Source organism: Lampetra fluviatilis, chromosome 4 (assembly GCF_964198595.1).
Source record: "Lampetra fluviatilis chromosome 4, kcLamFluv1.1, whole genome shotgun sequence".
Lineage (NCBI taxonomy): Eukaryota > Metazoa > Chordata > Hyperoartia > Petromyzontiformes > Petromyzontidae > Lampetra > Lampetra fluviatilis.
The window spans coordinates 12,391,008-12,409,424 of NC_136278.1; the positions used below are offsets into that span (position 1 = coordinate 12,391,008).

General features: G+C 47.4%; 1 protein-coding gene across 1 annotated transcript in view; it reads left to right on the forward strand.

Moving 5' to 3' along the window:
- The first annotated feature begins 646 nt into the window (after positions 1-646).
- Positions 647-18,417, forward strand: part of MCMBP (minichromosome maintenance complex binding protein) — a 34,115-nt gene continuing 16,344 nt past the window's right edge. Inside the window, exons 1-4 of the mRNA XM_078855575.1 lie at positions 647-806; positions 14,841-14,926; positions 16,003-16,143; positions 18,172-18,213. Coding sequence (XP_078711701.1) covers positions 749-806; positions 14,841-14,926; positions 16,003-16,143; positions 18,172-18,213 — 327 coding nt within the window. The 5' untranslated portion in view covers positions 647-748. The remainder of the gene's footprint in view (positions 807-14,840; positions 14,927-16,002; positions 16,144-18,171; positions 18,214-18,417) is intronic.

The window sequence follows — 18,417 nt, forward strand, 5'->3', positions numbered from 1 at the left end:
TGGCGCCCCACTTAACTTGGCGTCCAAGATGACCGCCCGAGTTCGCCTTCATGGACGGGCCACCCCTGATTACATACTTCCTCCTTCAAGGCCAACAGCAGTGCCGTCGACGAATGTGTTGAGAAAAGTTCAGGGTTGAGTCACGAGAGTCTGTCTGTCTCGTCACAAATGTCTAACCCCCACCCCCAGGTGCGTGACGTCATTTGTGGACGGCCCTTTAAGCGTTTTAATCGAGTTGGTGTAAATAACAAGCAATGCGGTTATTCTGCACGTGTATATTATTTATTCTAAGTTCTAAATGTGTACGGTACAAGACTAAACGCAGGCTTTATGTTGACGTAACTTTTAGGTTGCCGAGCTCAAATGATCGATGTGAAATACAATTGCAACGTTATGGGAGTGTGAATATCATTATCCCCACAATTGCAACATCACGATAATCGTCATATCGCGATAATCGCCGTATCGCAAAAATCGCAATATCGCGATAACAATATTGCGATACTCGTCATAACGTGATAATCGTCATTCTATGATACTAGCAATATCGTGATACTCGCTATATCGCGATAATTGTCATATCGCGATATCGATATTCCGTGGCGGGAAAACGGCCACGTGACGCGCCCCGGGACGTGACGTAATTTTCCCGCCATTTGGATCTCGCGCCCCCCCCGCCGGGTGTTTGTGTCGCCCAGCGTCGCCGCCGCATTCAACCAGAAACTCCCTCGCCACCACCACCACCACCATGCCCACCGCGGACGACTGGCTTCTCAACCCCCTGGGTCTCGTCGAAGGCTTGTTTGGTGAGTTCGCGCGCTCGCGGCGCCCGCCACGGGGAAGCGAGCGCTGCTTCCAATGCGCTTGCGGTGTGTGGGGCAAGCTGGCCGATAATTAAAATCTCACCCGCCACGCGTGGCCGACATGGTACGGTCCACCCCGGTGCCGAAGCGCGCCGGGCGGGGGGGCCTACCGGACTCTACCAAGTGCTTACGGGGTGTGGGGGGGGGTAGCGAACGGCACCGTGGCGGGAAGTGTTGTGAGCCGAGAAAAGTGACCAAGACTTGTACAGGTAGAGCGATGTTTGCAGAGTTGGTGTAACGAAGTGTGTTTGTGTTAGTCCAGACTGATTTCAAGCATCGTCCAGGCGTGTTAACGAGTCGCGAAGCTTTGCACGGGACGATTCGATTAAATGAGAATAGGTTTCCCCCCTTTTTTGGCAACAAACAGCTGTGTTGAGATGTTAAAACACCAAAACTGAAACCTTTTGCAAGCAATCATGTCTGCGTTAACCACGATACTTGTGGTCAGAATGCAAACAAGAATCATACTCTGATTGGTCCACACCAGAGGCAGCTGAGGCACGCGATATAACCCGACCCTAATAGTTTACAACTTGACCCCAATTATGTATGAATGTTGGATTTCTTTCGCACCGTACATAGCCCACCGTGCTCATCAGAGGTGCGGGGGAAAGGACAACAAACTGAACACCAGAAGCGGGTCTCAAGAAGTGAGTTTTCAATCTAGATTATTTAAAACTTCACAGCTCCGGTGGCTTCCTAATATCGGAAGGAAAGAGCGTTCCAGACGGCCACAGAAGCACATCTGCCAGCCAAACGCCGCTGTTGCGAGGATGTTCACGCTTGACCATTAAATATTGTCACTCAACTTAAAGCATTCGGCACATTACCATTCATTGATTAAAGCACATTGATAAATACAATTATTTTAATCCTTGTGATTTGTTTTAAGATTAGAACGAGAGAAATATAAACTGAAACATCAAGAAGTTAAATCATCATTAACATGCCTGCTAAATAATTATTCGTGTGCCCGAGTCTGGGTGACAGAGTCTGGGTGACAGATCATGAACCCAATAGAAGTGTGAGATTGGTTCTCTTACCCATTAGACGTACGAGTCGGTGTTAGATGGGCCAAAGTTATGCAGTGATATTCCTGTGAAACTGCACCTTGAAATCAGCACAACTTTGATATTGTTACGTGTGATATTGACAAGGTCTGCGATATCCCCAACCTGACTACGGCTTGGGAGACTTTCAGGTACACGTTTCTCCAAATTATTGACAAACATGCTCCGTTGGTTAGATTTAAAATTAAAGGCAACCGCCCACCATGGCTTGATCCTTTGATTTTCTAAGCTCATGAAAACTAGGGACAAGGCTTGGGCATGTGCTCAGAAAGGTAATTTGGTCAATGACTGGCTAGAGTACAGGATTTTAAGGAATAGATGTGTCAAAAAAATACGGCATGCAAAAAATGTTACTTTTCCTCCACTTTCCTGGAATCACATGGCAACGCCAGGCTCTTCTGGAAAACAGTAAAATGTATCGAAAAGGCATCTAACACAGATAATCTTCCCGCTGCGCTTAACCGAAATGGGAACTTTTTCAGAGCCCCAAAAAATAGTTGACCATTTTTACCTTCATTTTTCTGAAGCTGGTGACCTTTTTGATAATGTATGGGGAGTCACCCCTGCTCATGCAATTTCCTACACCCCTGTCCAAACATTAAACGAATTTAGTTTCCAGCCTATCCACAAAAGTAATGTTCTGAAAACAGGACCCTGCGGGGTGGGCTGGTAGGAATAATACTAATACCGGTACAGGGATATCGACCGAGTATAGAGGAGTTAAAAAGGAAATGATTTGTGCATGGGGGGTGAGCGATGACGTCCACACCCCCCTCCCCACTGACCCGCGCGCCCACAGAGCAATGACGTCAACACCCCCCTCCCCACTGACCCGCGAGCCCACAGAGCAATGACGTCAACACCCCCCTCCCCACTGACTCGCGCGCCCACAGAGCAATGACGTCCACACCCCCCTCCCCACTGACCCGCGCGCCCACAGAGCAATGACGTCAACACCCCCCTCCCCACTGAACCGCGAGCCCACAGAGCAATGACGTCCACACCCCCCTCCCCACTGACCCGCGCGCCCACAGAGCGATGACGTCCACACCCCCCTCCCCACTGACTCGCGCGCCCACAGAGCAAGGATTGCAACAGGCGATATCATTGGCTGCGCCGGATGCGACGGCCATCTTGTTTAGTTCATTTAGTTAACGGATCGCAGGGGGAGCGGGCGGCCATCTTGTCGGACAGACGGACGGCCTCGCAAAGCCTGTCGCAGTAGGCCTCGCGAAGCCTCCTGCACTAGGCCTCGCGAAGCCTCCTGCAGTAGGCCTCACGAAGCCTTCTGCACTAGGCCTCGCGAAGCCTTCTCTGCAGTAGGCCTCGCGAAGCCTCTGCAGTAAGCCTCGCGATGCCTTCTCTGCAGTAGGCCTCGCGAAGCCTGCCGCAATAGGCCTCGCGAAGCCTGCTGCACCAGGCCTCGTCAAGCCTTCTCTGCAGTAGACCTAGCGAAGCCTTCTGCACTAGGCCTCGCGAAGCCTTCCCTGCAGTAGGCCTCGCGAAGCCTTCTCTGCAGTAGGCCTCGCGAAGCCTTCTCTGCAGTAGGCCTCGCGATGCCTTTTCTGCAGTAGGCCTCGCAAAGCCTGCCGCACTAAGCCTCGCGAAGCCTGCCGCACTAGGCCTCGCGCCGTGCTTTTCGTGCACAAATAAGGTGATTAAATGTATCTCGTCTCTGTGTTAATAAATGTATCTTGTCTCTGTGTTAAAAAAACGTGCTGCGTTTCAGTAAAGTAAATTTGAAGCGAAGTTTAAAGTTTCGCCGTGAGGTGCCGGAAGGGACGGCCATCTTGTTTAGTTCACAGATCGCAGGGGGAGCGGGCGGCCATCTTGTCGGACAGACGGACGGACGGACGGACACATTAATCTATTGGTGGTCTGGTCCACTTCGTTCCTACCAGTATAACTGTCCTACTTCAAAGGGTCCTCGACCAGAGTGGATCGTATTCCCATCTTTGCTCTGCTAACTGTTGGTCACCTAATATACAAACCTATAGCCCATATTTTCAACCTGTCCATCAAAGAAGCATCGGTACCTCGAGAATGGAAACATTCCTATGTTCGTCTACTTCACAAAGGGGGCTCTAAAGATGATCTCAATTTTGTCCCCGTTGATGAAAATTTTTTGAAAAATTATTGAACTACCAAATTAGTAGTTTCCTGTCCGACAACAATCTCTTACATCGAAACCAATAGGGGTTCTGAAAAAAATACAGCACCGCATTTGTTGCATTAGACTCTCTAAATCACATTTACAGTATCATTGATAATAAGCAGTACTGCGCCAGTCTTTTTCATTACTTGTCCAAAGCCTTTGATACAGTCGACCACAACACCCTGCTTAGTAAACTAAGTTGCCTCCAGTTTCTCCAAACACGGAGTGGAATGATTAAAAAACTACCTCTCTTCTTGCACCCAAACTGTATTCATAGGTGGTTGGAGGTCAAACAGTGTTAAAATAACAAAAGGGGTTCCACAGGGTTCCATCCTCGGGCCCCCTCTTGCTCTCTCTTTATGTCAATGACTTGGACACTGACCTGGATCATTCCAGGGTAAATCTGTTGGCAGATGACACATTACTGATTACTGCTGGCCGCTCTCCGGTTCTTGATTGCTAAGCTCCAGGGTGATTTCAACAAACTACAACATCATTAAACTAGTCCTGAACACCTCCAAAACCAAGGTACTATGCTTCTCACCAGGACTAAAGCAGGAAGTAATTTTTCCCCAATTACATTCATTAAATAATTATCAAATAGAGCAAGTCAAGATCTAAAAGTATATTGGGGTCATCTTTGATTCAAAACTGAATTTTCAAGATCACATTGATTATATTGGTAAAAAGACAAAATAAAAAAATGGTTTTCTGTATCGACACAAGCACTGCTTACCCCCTATGTGTCCGTTTGGAATCTATACTGCCTCTACTTGATTACTGTGACATCGTATATAAATCAGCCCCCAGTACTGTAATGAAGAAGCTTAATCCAATTTATCACTAGGCCTTAAGATTTGCATTGAACTGCCCATATAGGGCCCACCACTGCGATCTCTACATTAGGTCAAACTTAACATCTCTTAATGATCGACGGCTTGTGCACCAGATCTTATTTATTCACGATGTACTTACAAAAAAATCAGCAGACTACCTGCTGGATCTCCTCACTTTTTCGAAGAACAAATGTGACCTAAGGTCCTCCCTCATTTACCAGCTTCACATTACTTATTGCCATACAAATACTCGAGGAAGGGCCTTTGCTGTTGATGCCCCCAGGGTCTGGAATGATATCGCCAATAAACTGCAACTTGGATCACTACCTTGTGAGATCGGCACTCAAAACTGCTCTTGAGGAGCTGTACACCCCTAGTTGCCTCTGCTATGCAGAGTGGAACGAAATCAAATGCATCGCTCCGGATGTCCGCTGCAAAGTATGATCTTGAGTTTTGATTATAGTGTGCTGATCTTGAAAGGTGCATTGAAAAAAATGTATACTCCTGCTGATACTCCTGCTGTTATGGAGTGACTCATGCTGCCAGCTATGGCTGCAACGTTTGGTCGTACACGTTACATATATCGTTTATTGTTAAATTTGAATCACAGTTCCTATGATCACTGTTACATTGTTTTTATAGATTTATTTAGGTGTTTTCGAAAACTTATGGTTAAGCCATGTTTGTTTGTTGAAGTACAGAGTTAGCCTGATAACTTTAATCTAAATTGTCTTATAGTTATTGTTTGACTTTCATCCCACTGGGATTTTTGCACACAGCGTTGATATACGGTGTTTTTTTCTGGAAGATTTTGCTGGTTTTTCCTGGATGTTTCTGTTGCACGTCGTCACTTTAAGATGTTCTTTGTTCATGTTTTTGTTTGTTGTGGTTGCACCCGAGTCAAGAGCCGCATGGCTCACAGGGCTATACCTAATAAATGAAACTGAAATGGGAAAAAAACTCCACAATTTGAACACGAGTGAAAGTCAAAACCAGCTATCATTTAGAAAACTATACAATTAGAAAATGTACGTGTTCGGATAAATTTATACTTTTGGAATGAATCGCATTTTTTTAAGAAAACTGCTTTCAGAATCAATCGTGCTAGTTTAATCACGAAATTGCACTGAACATGATGACTCTGTGTGGGGTAATATATGGTTAACCTTTAATTATGATTTGCTTCCCACACTGTTGATCACATCTGAACGCTGTGTGAGTTGGTCAAAAAAGCGTCTTTCGTGTCAATAATCCTGTGGCCCTAAAAGGATAAATATATAATAGATGATGTTTTTGGAAATTGATTTTCTTCAAAGCACATAAATAGCGAGGCTAGAGAGATAGTCGATACGAGTAGGAAGACTGCATTTTACACATCCATTGTGCAGTTGAGTGTAGTCTCCAACTCTATACCCTATGCCAGTGTGATATTTATTGCAAGGCCCGCGGGCCACTGGCGTCCCCTGGTGGCCTTTTCTGCGGCCCCCGACGTGCGGCCCCCGACAATACACGAATGTTAAAACACCGCCCCCCCCCCATCATTGTGTTGCTTTCAAACCCCCAATGGTTTATAATGTGTGGCAGCCCTCACACTGATGATGTCTTATCGCCTCCCTCTGGAAATTAGTATAGAACATTACAGTATTTCACACACATATACATGCCAGTATTTATTTTAACCACTAGATGGTGGTGATTCCACAGTTGAATGGCAACCAAAATGCTTGACGGCAGAGGAGTCCAAAGTTTGTATTGAAGGCCGGATTAGCTAACATGCTGAGCGGCAAGAGCCACGGTCATATACTATTGTGGAGAGATTAAATATTGACCTAAAGCTTTCGTGACTGCAGGAATTCATACTCTTTCGGTAAAGTCACGTAGATCGAAAAATAATTTAAAAAAAACATGATGTTTCGATCGCAACACAAGCAATCGTCTTCAGGTGAAAAAATACAGCAGGCGAACTGCTGAGGCAGGATAAATATAGCGGGTTTTTTTCATCTGAAGACGACTGCTTGTGTTGCGATCGAAACGTCGTGATTTTTTATTATTTTTCTATCTACGTGACTTTACCGAAAGACCCAAAGAGTGTGGAGAGATTGTTTAGAGAAGCTGAAACGAAGATATTAAGATAGGATATGTTTTCGAAAGAGAACACAAGAAAATAAATGTGTTTGTGGAATCGACCCCAATGTTCTAACCTCTGGGTCACCTCTTGACTTGATTTACTGTTGAAGTCTTCCACAGTGCACTCCATCTCTTGGCTACCACTCCATTAGTATTCTCGACCATTATTCTCGAGCTTGTATTTGCCTTAGAAATCACTATGTGGTATAGCAATCTGCACCAACATGTCCGTGTTTTTCCAGTATTCCCTCATTATTCACGAACTTGCTATCCACGATTTTGGCTCTCTGCGAATCGCATCCGGAACTCTACACAACTGCATCGAGAGAGAAAGTGATGAGAGATAAAGTGATCGGAGAGAATGTGATGAGATTTATTACTTACGTATTTATTTAAGGTAATTCCTGAAAAATAAGAGGTTTCCGTAGGCCAATATCATTATCCGTGAATTTGCTATTCGAGCATTTCCGGAACGTATCGCTCGCGAATAACGAGGGAATCTAACCTATATAATTATTTTTTTGTCTGTCCGTCCGTCCGTCCATCTGCGTACGCTCCCTTGCGGGGGATGTAACTCTCGGACCGTGGGGTTCGGCGAGATTAAATTTTGCAGGTGGGCACGCCCCCGGCCCCGCGGTAAACTTAGGCATTTCCGATTTTTCGTCTCTAAACTTTAAATCGGACCGATTATCGATTTAGTGCGATTTCTATTTATTTATATATTTAACGTTTTATTTATTTATTTACTCTTGCCGGCCGGCGCGGACCACGGCGGTTGCCCCTGGCAACGGATAGCAACGCGTTCGCTGCGGGGTGGACGCCATTTTGAATTAACATTAAAAATATGCGCACGCATTAACACGCGATTCTGAGGTAAATTCATCAAAGTTTCACGTCCTCTTCACTCCCCCCCCCACCCCAATGTGTGCAATTACTATTATAGGGTCAGTAGATAATAAAATTATAGCGATTAGACAGTATTATTGTAGCGCGGGGGGGGGGTTAACGGCCCCAGCACCCAGCCTCAGCCGGATGGGCAATCTAGGCGAGGCCGGAGGCTCTGCACGGTACTAGGCCTCGACACGCAACTCTGTAAGGCGTCGACTTTGTGGTATAAACTCGATATACCCAGCGTTGCCCGGGGGAAAAATACATTTAAAATCTTCTGAAAACTTTAAAACATAACATCCCAATGAAAATACAACTGTGTAATTAAAACTCTAAACCCGACCGCGCCAAGAATCGATTCTCTGAATCGCGAAAAGGAATCGAAGGTTGTAGATTCATTTAGAATCGCCTTATTTCCGTTTAATATTAGTTGGTTATAGAGTTGATATAAACTGCTACGAATGGGAAATATCCGGCGTTGACCGGGACTAAAATATAATTAAAAACTCCTGTAAACTTTAAAACATAACATAAGAATGAAAATAAAACTCTGTAATTAAAAATGGAAACCTCCTATGCGCCAGGAATCGATTCTTTGAATCGCGCAAAGGAATCATCGAAGGTTGTAGATTCCTTTAGGATCGCCCTTAACATGTGGTGAGGGGGAGAGTGGTGAGGGGGAGAGTGGTGAGGGGGAGAGTGGTGGTGGTGTGGGAGAGTGGTGGTGGTGTGGGAGAGTGGTGGTGGTGTGGGTGAGTGGTGAGGGTGAGGTTGAGTGGTGAGGGTGAGGGTGAGTGGGGAGGGTGAGTGGCGGTTGTTAGTGGTGATTAGTGAGGGGTGAGTGGTGAGGGTTAGTGGTGAGCATGAGTGGTGAGGGTGGGTGTTGAGCGTGAGTGGTGAGGGTGAGTGGTGATTGTTGAGGGTGTGATTGGTGAGGATGAGTGGTGAGTAGTGAGGGTGAGTGGTGAGGGTGAGTGGTGAGTGGTGAGGGTGAGTGGCGGTTGTGAGTGGTGATTAGTGAGGGGTGAGTGGTGAGGGTGAGCGTGAGTGGTTAGGGTGAGCAGTGAGGGTGAGTGGTGATTGGTGAGGGTGTGATTGGTGAGGGTGAGTGGTCAGGGTGAGTGGTGAGGGTGAGTGGTGAGCGGTGAGGGTGAGTGTTGAGGGTGAGTGGTGAGTGGTTAGGGTGAGTAGTGAGGGTGAGTGGTGAGCGTGAGTGGTGAGTGGTGAGTGGTGAGCGTGACTGGTGAGGGAGAGTGGTGAGGGAGAGTGGTGAGGGAGAGTGGTGAGGGAGAGTGGTGAGGGAGAGTGGTGAGGGAGAGTGGTGAGGGAGAGTGGTGAGGGAGAGTGGTGAGGGAGAGTGGTGAGGGAGAGTGGTGAGGGAGAGTGGTGAGGGAGAGTGGTGGTGAGGGTGAGTGGGGAGGGTGAGTGGTGGTTGTTAGTGGTGATTAGTGAGGGGTGAGTGGTGAGGGTGAGCGTGAGTGGTGAGGTTGAGTGGTGAGCAGTGAGGGTGAGTGGTGATTGGTGAGGGTGTGATTGGTGAGGATGAGTGGTGAGTGGTCAGGGTGAGTGGTGAGCGGTGAGGGTGAGTGTTGAGGGTGAGCGGTGAGGGTGAGTGGTGAGTAGTGAGGGTGAGTGGTGAGCGTGACTGGTGAGTGGTGAGGGTGAGTGGTGAGGGAGAGTGGTGAGGGAGAGTGGTGAGGGTGAATGGTGAGGGTGAGTGGTGAGGGTGAATGGTGAGGGTGAGTGGTGATTGGTGAGGGTGAGTGGTGAGGGTGAGTGGTGAGGGTGAGTGGTGAGGGTGAGTGGGGAGGGTGAGTGGGGAGGGTGAGTGGCAGTTGTGAGTGGTGATTAGTGAGAGGTGAGTGGTGAGGGTGAGCGTGAGTGGTGAGGTTGAGTGGTGAGCGGTGAGGGTGAGCAGTGAGGGTGAGTGGTGATTGGTGAGGGTGCGATTGGTGAGGATGAGTAGTGAGGGTGAGTGGTTGTTGTGAGGGTGAGTGGTGAGGGTGAGTGATGAGGGTGAGTGGTAAGAGTGAGTGGTGAGGGTGAGTGACGGTTGTGAGAGGTGATTAGTGAGTGGTGAGGGTTAGTGGTGAGGGTGAGTGTTGAGCGTGAGTGGTGAGGGTGAGTGGTGATTGTTGAGGGTGTGATTGGTGAGGATGAGTGGTGAGTGGTCAGGGTGAGTGGTGAGGGTGAGTGGTGAGGGTGAGTGGTGAGGGTGAGTGGTGAGAGGTGAGGGTGAGTGAGGGTGAGTGGTGAGTAGTGAGGGTGAGTGGTGAGGGTGAGTGGCAAGTGGTGAGGGTAAGTGGTGATTGGTGAGGGTGTGATTGGTGAGGATTAGTGGTGAGTGGTGAGGGTGAGTAGTGAGGGTGAGTGCTGAGCGGTGAGGGTGAGTGGTTGTTGTGAGGGTGAGTGGTGAGAGTGAGTGGTGAGGGTGAGTTGTGAGGGTGAGTGGTGATTGTTGAGGGTGTGATTGGTGAGGATGAGTGGTGAGTAGTGAGGGTGAGTGGTGAGGGTGAGTGTTGAGGGTGAGTGGTGAGTGGTGAGGGTGAGTGGCGGTTATGAGTGGTGATTAGTGAGGGGTGAGGGTGAGCGTGAGTGGTGAGGGTGAGCAGTGCGGGTGAGTGGTGATTGGTGAGGGTGTGATTGGTGAGGATGAGTGGTGAGTGGTCAGGGTGAGTGGTGAGGGTGAGTGGTTGTTGTGAGGGTGAGTGGTGAGGATGAGTGGTGAGGGTGAGTGGCGGTTGTGAGCGGTGAGGGGTGAGTGGTGAGGGTGAGTGGTGAGGGTGAGTGGTGAGGGTGAGTGGTGAGGGTGAGTGGTGAGGGTGAGTGGTGAGGGTGAGTGGTGAGGGTGAGTGCTGAGTGGTGAGGGTGAGTGGTGAGAGAGTGGTTAGTTTTGAGGGTGAGTGGTGAGGTTGAGTGGTGAGGGTTAGTGGAGAGTGGTGAGTGGTGATTGGTCAGTGGTGATTGGTGAGGATGAATGGTGAGTAGTGAGGGTGAAGTTGAGTGGTGAGGGTGAGTGGTGGTTGTGACGGTGAGTGGTGAGGGTGAGTGGTGAGGGTGAGTGGTGAGGCTGAATGGTGAGGGTGAATGGTGAGAGTGAGTGGTGAGGGAGAGTGGTGAGTGAGAGTGGTGAGGGTTAGTGGTGAGGGTTAGTGGTGAGAGTGAGTGGTGAGGGTGAGTGGTGAGTGGTGAGGGTGAGTGGTGAGGGTGAGTGGTGAGGGTGAGGGTGAGTGGTGAGGGTGAGTGGTGAGGGAGGTTGGTGAGTGGTGAGTTGTGAGGGTGAATGGTGAATAGTGAGTGGGAGTGGTGAGGATGAGTGGTAAGGGTGAGTTGTGAGTGGTGAATGGTGAGGGTGAATGATGAGTACAGTCAATATGCACTGCTGTTATCATACCAGGTACCACCACCACAATATGTACTCCTCTCATCATAGCAGATACCACCACAGCAGTATGCACTGCTGTAATCATAGCAGGTTCCACCACAATATGCACTGCTGTCATCATAACAGGTACCAACACAGCAGTATGCACTGCTGTAGTGATAGCAGGTACGACCTCAGTCGGTATACACTGCTGTAGCGATAGTAGATACTGCTATCGAGTTGGTAGATACCGCTATAGTAAATACTAAAACAGTCAGTATATACCGCTACAGTCAGTCAATACTGCTACAGTCAGTATATACTATTATACAGTCAGTACATACTACCACGGTGAGTAGCTACTAGAGTCAGTAGATACTATTATAGAGTGAGTAGATACTGCTATAGATTTTGTAGTTACTACTATAGTCAGTGGATACAACTTTAGAGTCAGCAGATACTATACAGTTAGTCGTTACGAGTATATAGTCGGTAGATACTACTGTAGGCCCAGTAAATACTACTATGGTCAGTAGTTATTACAGTCACTAAATACTACTACACAGTCAGTAGCTACTACTGGCTCAGTTGATACTACTGTACAGTCAGTAGATATTACTACAGAGTCAATAGATACCACTTCCTCTGTTGTATGTAAGGTGTTGTTAGTATATATACCTACGAGGGGTAAAGATATTTTTTGAGGGGGGGGGGAGACCGCAATTTTCGGAAACCTTTTGACATCAACTATTTACCCCACACTTTCTACAACTTTTTGGACTTGTGAAAGCCTCTTATATATTTGTTGGTGGAGAAATGTACAAACAGCCCACCGGGCTTTGACAATACCTTAGTATCTGTGTATATATATGTAAGGTTTTTAAGAAATATATTTTTCACCCGGGCAAAGCCGGGTACTTCCGCTAGTACTTTATAAACATGTACACCATCAACCACTGGAAGTCATTGCCCATTGGAGACGGAGTCTTCACGAGCGCTCTTAAAGCTAGACATCTCATTTATTTGTGTTGTTTTTCCCTCTCTTTCTCTGAGGGCTTTCTGACGCAAAATGAAGATGCCCTTAATATGTCTGGGAACAACATTTTTTTGCTCTAAACATCAGAGGTGGGACAAAGTCATTGTTATGCAAGTCCAAGTCGAGTCGCAAGTCATCAAATTCATGACTCGAGTCTGACTCGAGTCCAAGTCACATGACTCGAGTCCACATCTCATAGGTGGGACAAAGTCATTGTTATGCAAGTCCAAGTCGAGTCGCAAGTAGGGGTCGGCACGGTTTGAACCGACTCAAACTGGTTTCAAATTGAGCAATCCAAACCAAACCAGCGACGACTGAACCAAACCAAACCAAAACCAAACCAAACTAAGCTAAACCAAACCTCTTAAGTTGGCTTGAACCAAACTAGTTTGAGCCGGTTCCACCCTGTCCGAGCCAAACCGAGTCGGTTTTCGTAGCCCCAAACCAAACTGAACCAGTTCAAACAGAGCCAAACCAAACCGATTTGGTTCGGTTCAAACCGCGGTTTGGTGGTTTGAGCCAAACCGTGCCGACCCCTAGTCGCAAGTCATCAAATTCATGACTCGAGTCTGACTCGAGTCCAAGTCACATGACTCGAGTCCACACCTCTGCTAAACATGCACATTATGTCATTATCAGAGCCAACTGTATTGCGGGAGCCGGAGTATTAGTTAATAATTTTGTTGCTAGAATTGCAGGGTTTGTTTTTAGTTGCATGTATCAAGACTTTAGTGCCACAATGCGTGGTTTAGTGCCTTGTTCTTTCGCACCATCACTGTGTATCTCCCATTCTGATGATATTCCCATTTCTATGTAAGTTGAGGTATAGTATACATTCTGATATTGCACCAATTTTGTCTGAAGAGTGATTTTCATTTCATAATGGAGCACATGGCCCTTGGATGTGTCGGCCACAGTGAATTTTGCTCAAGTTAGTGGGGGGAAATACCGTATACCAGTATTTATTTATACTGGAGCAATCCAATGAGCTATAAAGCTCTTTTGCACAGATGTCCGGTAGGGGCAGGTCAGAACGTTACAACAACAAACAACACAAACGCACAACAGGAGTTTGAAATATAGGAAAGGTGAACAAATAAAACTAAACTTTGAATCTTGCCAGGGAAAGCCCACTGAGCTATTAGCTTCTTTTTCAGAAGTGGCCTCACCACAAATGATAGCTGAACAAAGTGGCTTATCATGTGGAAATGTGTAGCAGCAAAATAATCTAAATAATATAGACACAATACACACCCGACTATCCATATTGAACAATGGTGCAATACCTTTGTATTCTGTGAAGTGTAAATGGAGACACAGTTTATGCAACTTAGTCTTTTAAACGTGTAGGAGTGTGTGGCTGATAAGAGGATAGCATGAGGTGATTTTGAGCTAGGAACCTTGGTGGACAAGTTGATTTGGGGGCACGTGAGGTGTCCGTCCGTGAGTTACGGCCATCACGGGAGGAGATGACCCACTGTGACTTCGTCCTGTCATGTTTGCAGGTTTCCTGCTCGTATTCATTCTGTGCTTGAGGTTGACCTACTGTTAGTTTAACACGTAGGCTTTCGCGACCAATATCATCCATAAGAGGTTTTTTGGGTTAGAGCGCATAAATATCAATGTGTCGTGAAACCCACCACCACCCGACACAGCCAATTAGTAAGGTTTGTCACGTAAACAGAAAATGCCAATTCGTTACTAGTACAGCACACCGGTGTGTTGGAGAGCAAATCAGATTGTAAATGGATGACTTACTGTTGTTTTTATATGTGCCCCTATAGTAGGTACCATATAACTTCGTTACAGTAATTACCATTTAACTCGGGGCCTCTTGAATTGCGTAAAAAAACACTTAATCTAAGAGCTATTAAATCTTTGCTTTAGCCTTTTGTTGAAAAATACATTACCCTTGTGGTAATTTGGTCAATCAGTAATGGACTCGATCGGAGCAAACAGCTGCTCATGCCGAACGCGTGTATCTGTGCCAGCTGGATCACCCTGTTAAGATTGACTCTGCACGTGGATGAGAAATCCCGTTGTCAGCGTGCGCTGTCACAAATGCGTGCTGTCACATTGTGGCAAGTTAACTCTTTCCCGTTCCTAGACATTTGCAAGTCGCAGGGTGGGTCTCTTTTTCACCTCTGAATCTTTTCTTTTGAGAGGCATAGTGCCATTGTTTTTAAAGACATTGTACTCACCGCAGAGAACCGTAGCGACGCGACTGCACTGCACGATAGCTGGCGCCAAACTGTGCCACACGCCCTGCCACATGGCCTCATGGGAGCCTCGGTACCGATAAAGTTATTTTGTTCTAGATTTTCTCCCGGTTTCGTTTTGACAATTTACACGTATGTCATCGGAACGGAATCGGGGAAAAAAAATTGATGACGTACACCTACGTGCACGTTCGTCATAGGAAAGGGTTAGGGTTGAGGGATAGCTCCTTGTTCACTGTGTTGGGGGCTGATGATAGTGGCGCGTTGTGCATGTTGTTGCAGCCCAGCATGGCCCCACCGCGGACTGGGAGAAGATGGCCGTGAGCTACTTCGCCAACAAGCTGCAGGACGGCAGCGTGGCTGAGATGGTGATTGCTCCCCCCGCTATCCCAGCGGTTGTCACTCCATCCGCAGTGTCATCTTCATTATCAGTTATGTATGTACAGTCTGTAGTTGCTTTTCTGAAGAGCACCGTGTTCCGGAAAAATCGCATTATAATAGAGGGTAAAGCACAGTTCGCGATAACACATGGGATGCGTACGCAGGCCGAACAAAAATTGAGGCGCGTGGGTAGCATCTCGAAGAATCCAGCAGCACCCCGCCTTGTGTGATGCTACACCGAGGCAGCCGTAAAACCGTGTATTTCTATTCGCGCGATGTATTTCTGTTTGCTCAATCGTGTTGTATCCCAATACGTTCATCGCATTATATTAAATTCGCATTATAGGAGATCAGACTGTATGTATGTTGAACTTCTTTCGCACCTCACATAACCAACCATGCTAATCGGAGGTGCGGGGAAGGATAAATATATTGGGAGATAAAGACCTCGCCAAATCGTTGCCACATCTCACAATACGGTGTTGGTAGTAATCCACCGAGCACCTGCACGTAAGCAGATTTCATCGTGATATCTCACCGCAGTGGGTAGCTTCCGCTCCATCACCACGTAGCGCCACAGCCTGCCTGTGACCCCTGTTTGTGCTCGGTGGCCACCAATAGAACCAATGTGCAGGCTAGAACCTGCTTGGCTTCCGAGATCTCACGTAAGCACCTTAGCCACATCGGGCGCCCGATCCCCTGACGTGAATCCCGACTGCCGACCGTCATCCTTTCTAGCAACGCGTCCATCCCGTGCATCATGCAGCAATATTTTTTTTAATGCAGGACAGAAATCGCATTCTTTTGGTGATTCTGGAGGATTGGCAGTGCTGTTTCAATTGGCTGTGTCGGGTGGTAGTGGGGAAACGACACATCTATATTTACGCAATCTAACCCAAATTAAAAAAAACGTTATTGTTCGACAGACAAACGTTGCGGGGCATGGTGCTACCCCGCACCACCCACTCTCGCGCAGCGCTCACCGTCGGCACTTTCCGTCATGATTTGGCAGACGCTACGGGGGAATCGCATCTCTGTTTTACCCGTGTGCGCGTGCGAGCAGGTGCCGTCGCTCAATGACGTGCCTCTGCAGCAGCTGAAGTCGGGGGGAGTGGCGCGATTCCGCTGCATGGTACAGGACATGTTCGACCCCGAGTTCTACCTGCGAGTGTTCGAGGTGCTGGGGCCGGACGCACAGACCGCGGTACGCTGCACCATTGCCACCCCCCTTGCTCTCCCTCCCCCTGCCCACCACCAATCCCCACACCAGCCTCCCCTGTTTTTACCAAACCCCAACTATTGAGCTGTGCTCTGTGCCTATGATGATGATGATAATGTTACTACTAAAAAAATATTACGATTTTTTTTTTACCAGGTAAAGCCCACTGAGCTATATAGCTCTTTTTCAGAAGTCACTTGGCCACAAACGATACCTCAAACGCAGTGGCTTATAATGTGTACATTTATATCATGAAAATACTCTAAATGCATAGATAATGGGCCCTTTTTTGCCAGTATCAAAGTGTAGTGACATAGAAAGGATCACTACGGCGCGTAGTGCTAGGTACAGTAGAATGAGGGAATGCGGGTGTAGCAGCCACCACAGCATGTAATGCCATGCAGTGGGTCACTAGCGTGCGTGGTGCTGGCTGCTGGCAGAGAGGGGCATATGAGTGTTACCGACAGCAGAGTATAGCAGCTATCCTGCCAGCACAGCAGGTAATGCCACGTAGTGGGTCACTAGGGGGTGTGGTGCTGGCTGCTGGTGGAGGGGGGCATGTGGAGACATGGCACCCCGGCCGGCTGGTGAAGCACGTGATGGGCCGGTGTGAGCAAAGTAGGACAAAGGTGACCGAGGGGACACGGGGAGCATGGCCCAGGACCTTCTGGAGGGTTCCAGAAGGGGGCGTGGCCGAGGGCGGAGCCAGGCAGGTGTCACGTGGAAGGCGGCCCAGAACCTCCTGGAAGGTTCCAGAAGGGGGCGTGGCCGAGGGTGGAGCCAGGCCACGCTAAGGGGCATAAAAGGGAAGCCCCGAGGCTCAATCAGGGCTGTCTAAAGATGGAATGGAACCTGAGGTGCTACGTCTTCGTTTCTGTCTCCGTCTCCGGCGCTGTGGGTCAGACAGCATGTTGGCTGCTCTGACCCGTAAATAGTTATCCCGTGTGTGAACAGTGTTTAAGATATCTAGCGTAGAATAAACGTTGTTGCCTCCTAAAATAGTGTCTCAGAAGTGAATCACTACAAAAGTAGTGGCCTACACTAAAGACAGCCTTCTTTAGTGCCTAGTCTCACCATACTTTGATACTGGCAAAAAAAGGTACCATTTTGCAGCTGCTCACCCCGAGTTATAAATGCTCTGATAGTGCATTGTCTTTGTACTGTTTGCCTGTCGGCGTTCTCTGGTCTAACACTGGTGAGACTAGGCCCTAAAGAATGCTGTCTCTGGCAAATCAGTTTTAAAGACAATGCATATATTTATTTTTGCATGTTCACCACAAGTACTTGTGGTTAATGCAAACTCTGATTCCTTGCAAAAGGTTTCTATTTGGTGTTTGAACATCTTAATACCTCCTGTTTTATTGCCAGAATGGATAGAAACTATTCTTATTTTTTAATACTCTAAATGCATATTTATAAATGTGGAGAGAAAAACTGGAGGACCCAGACAAAAATCCACGCGACCTACAGGGAGAACACGCAAACTCCAAATATACAGGCTTTAGGTGTCGGGATCGAACCCACTATCTCCTGTATACCAGGCCAGGCAGTTAACATCCCGCCACCGTGGCATCAATAATAAAAAGAAAGTAATCTTTTACACTGCCATTAATAAAATTTGATAATTATTGACAACGTTTTAGACAATGTCCCTTCTTCTTGGCAGAAATATAGAGGTCAGAGCTTGAGTGAATAATCGCTTTAGACTGCACTATATGCACCATGGGGCTCTGATATAAATGTAGTTTAAAATTGACTGTAAGACGTTATGCTTTTACCAGCTCATCAATAACTACTTTTGGATATTTGCATGGTGAATATAATACCGTTTGTCGTATTATGTTGACAACAGTTGTTTTACTTGCAGTGGGACACGCGAGTGTACGTACATACATATGTTTAACTTCTTTCGCGCCATACGTAGCCAACCGTGCTAATCGGAGGTGCGGAGTGAGTGTGCACGATGCGCCGATGCCTTTGTTTACGTGTCCTATGTCTTTCCATGCGTTCCAGGTGCTGAGATGTGGAAAATATCGAGACATCGCAGCATGTGGCGTGAGTTCCTTTTTTTTACATTTTTTAATTAACCAGGCATATTTGAGTTGGTTGTTTGGTTAGCTTATTAGCAGGTTAAAGAACTCGTGCAGATGGACAGGTTCTGGTTTTGCCGGACGGGGTCGGTGCACACCTGTAAACCAGCACTGTGGAGGCAGTGAGAGTTGGTGGATCACCGCAAAAGAAAGCTGTCCTTGGTGTGGA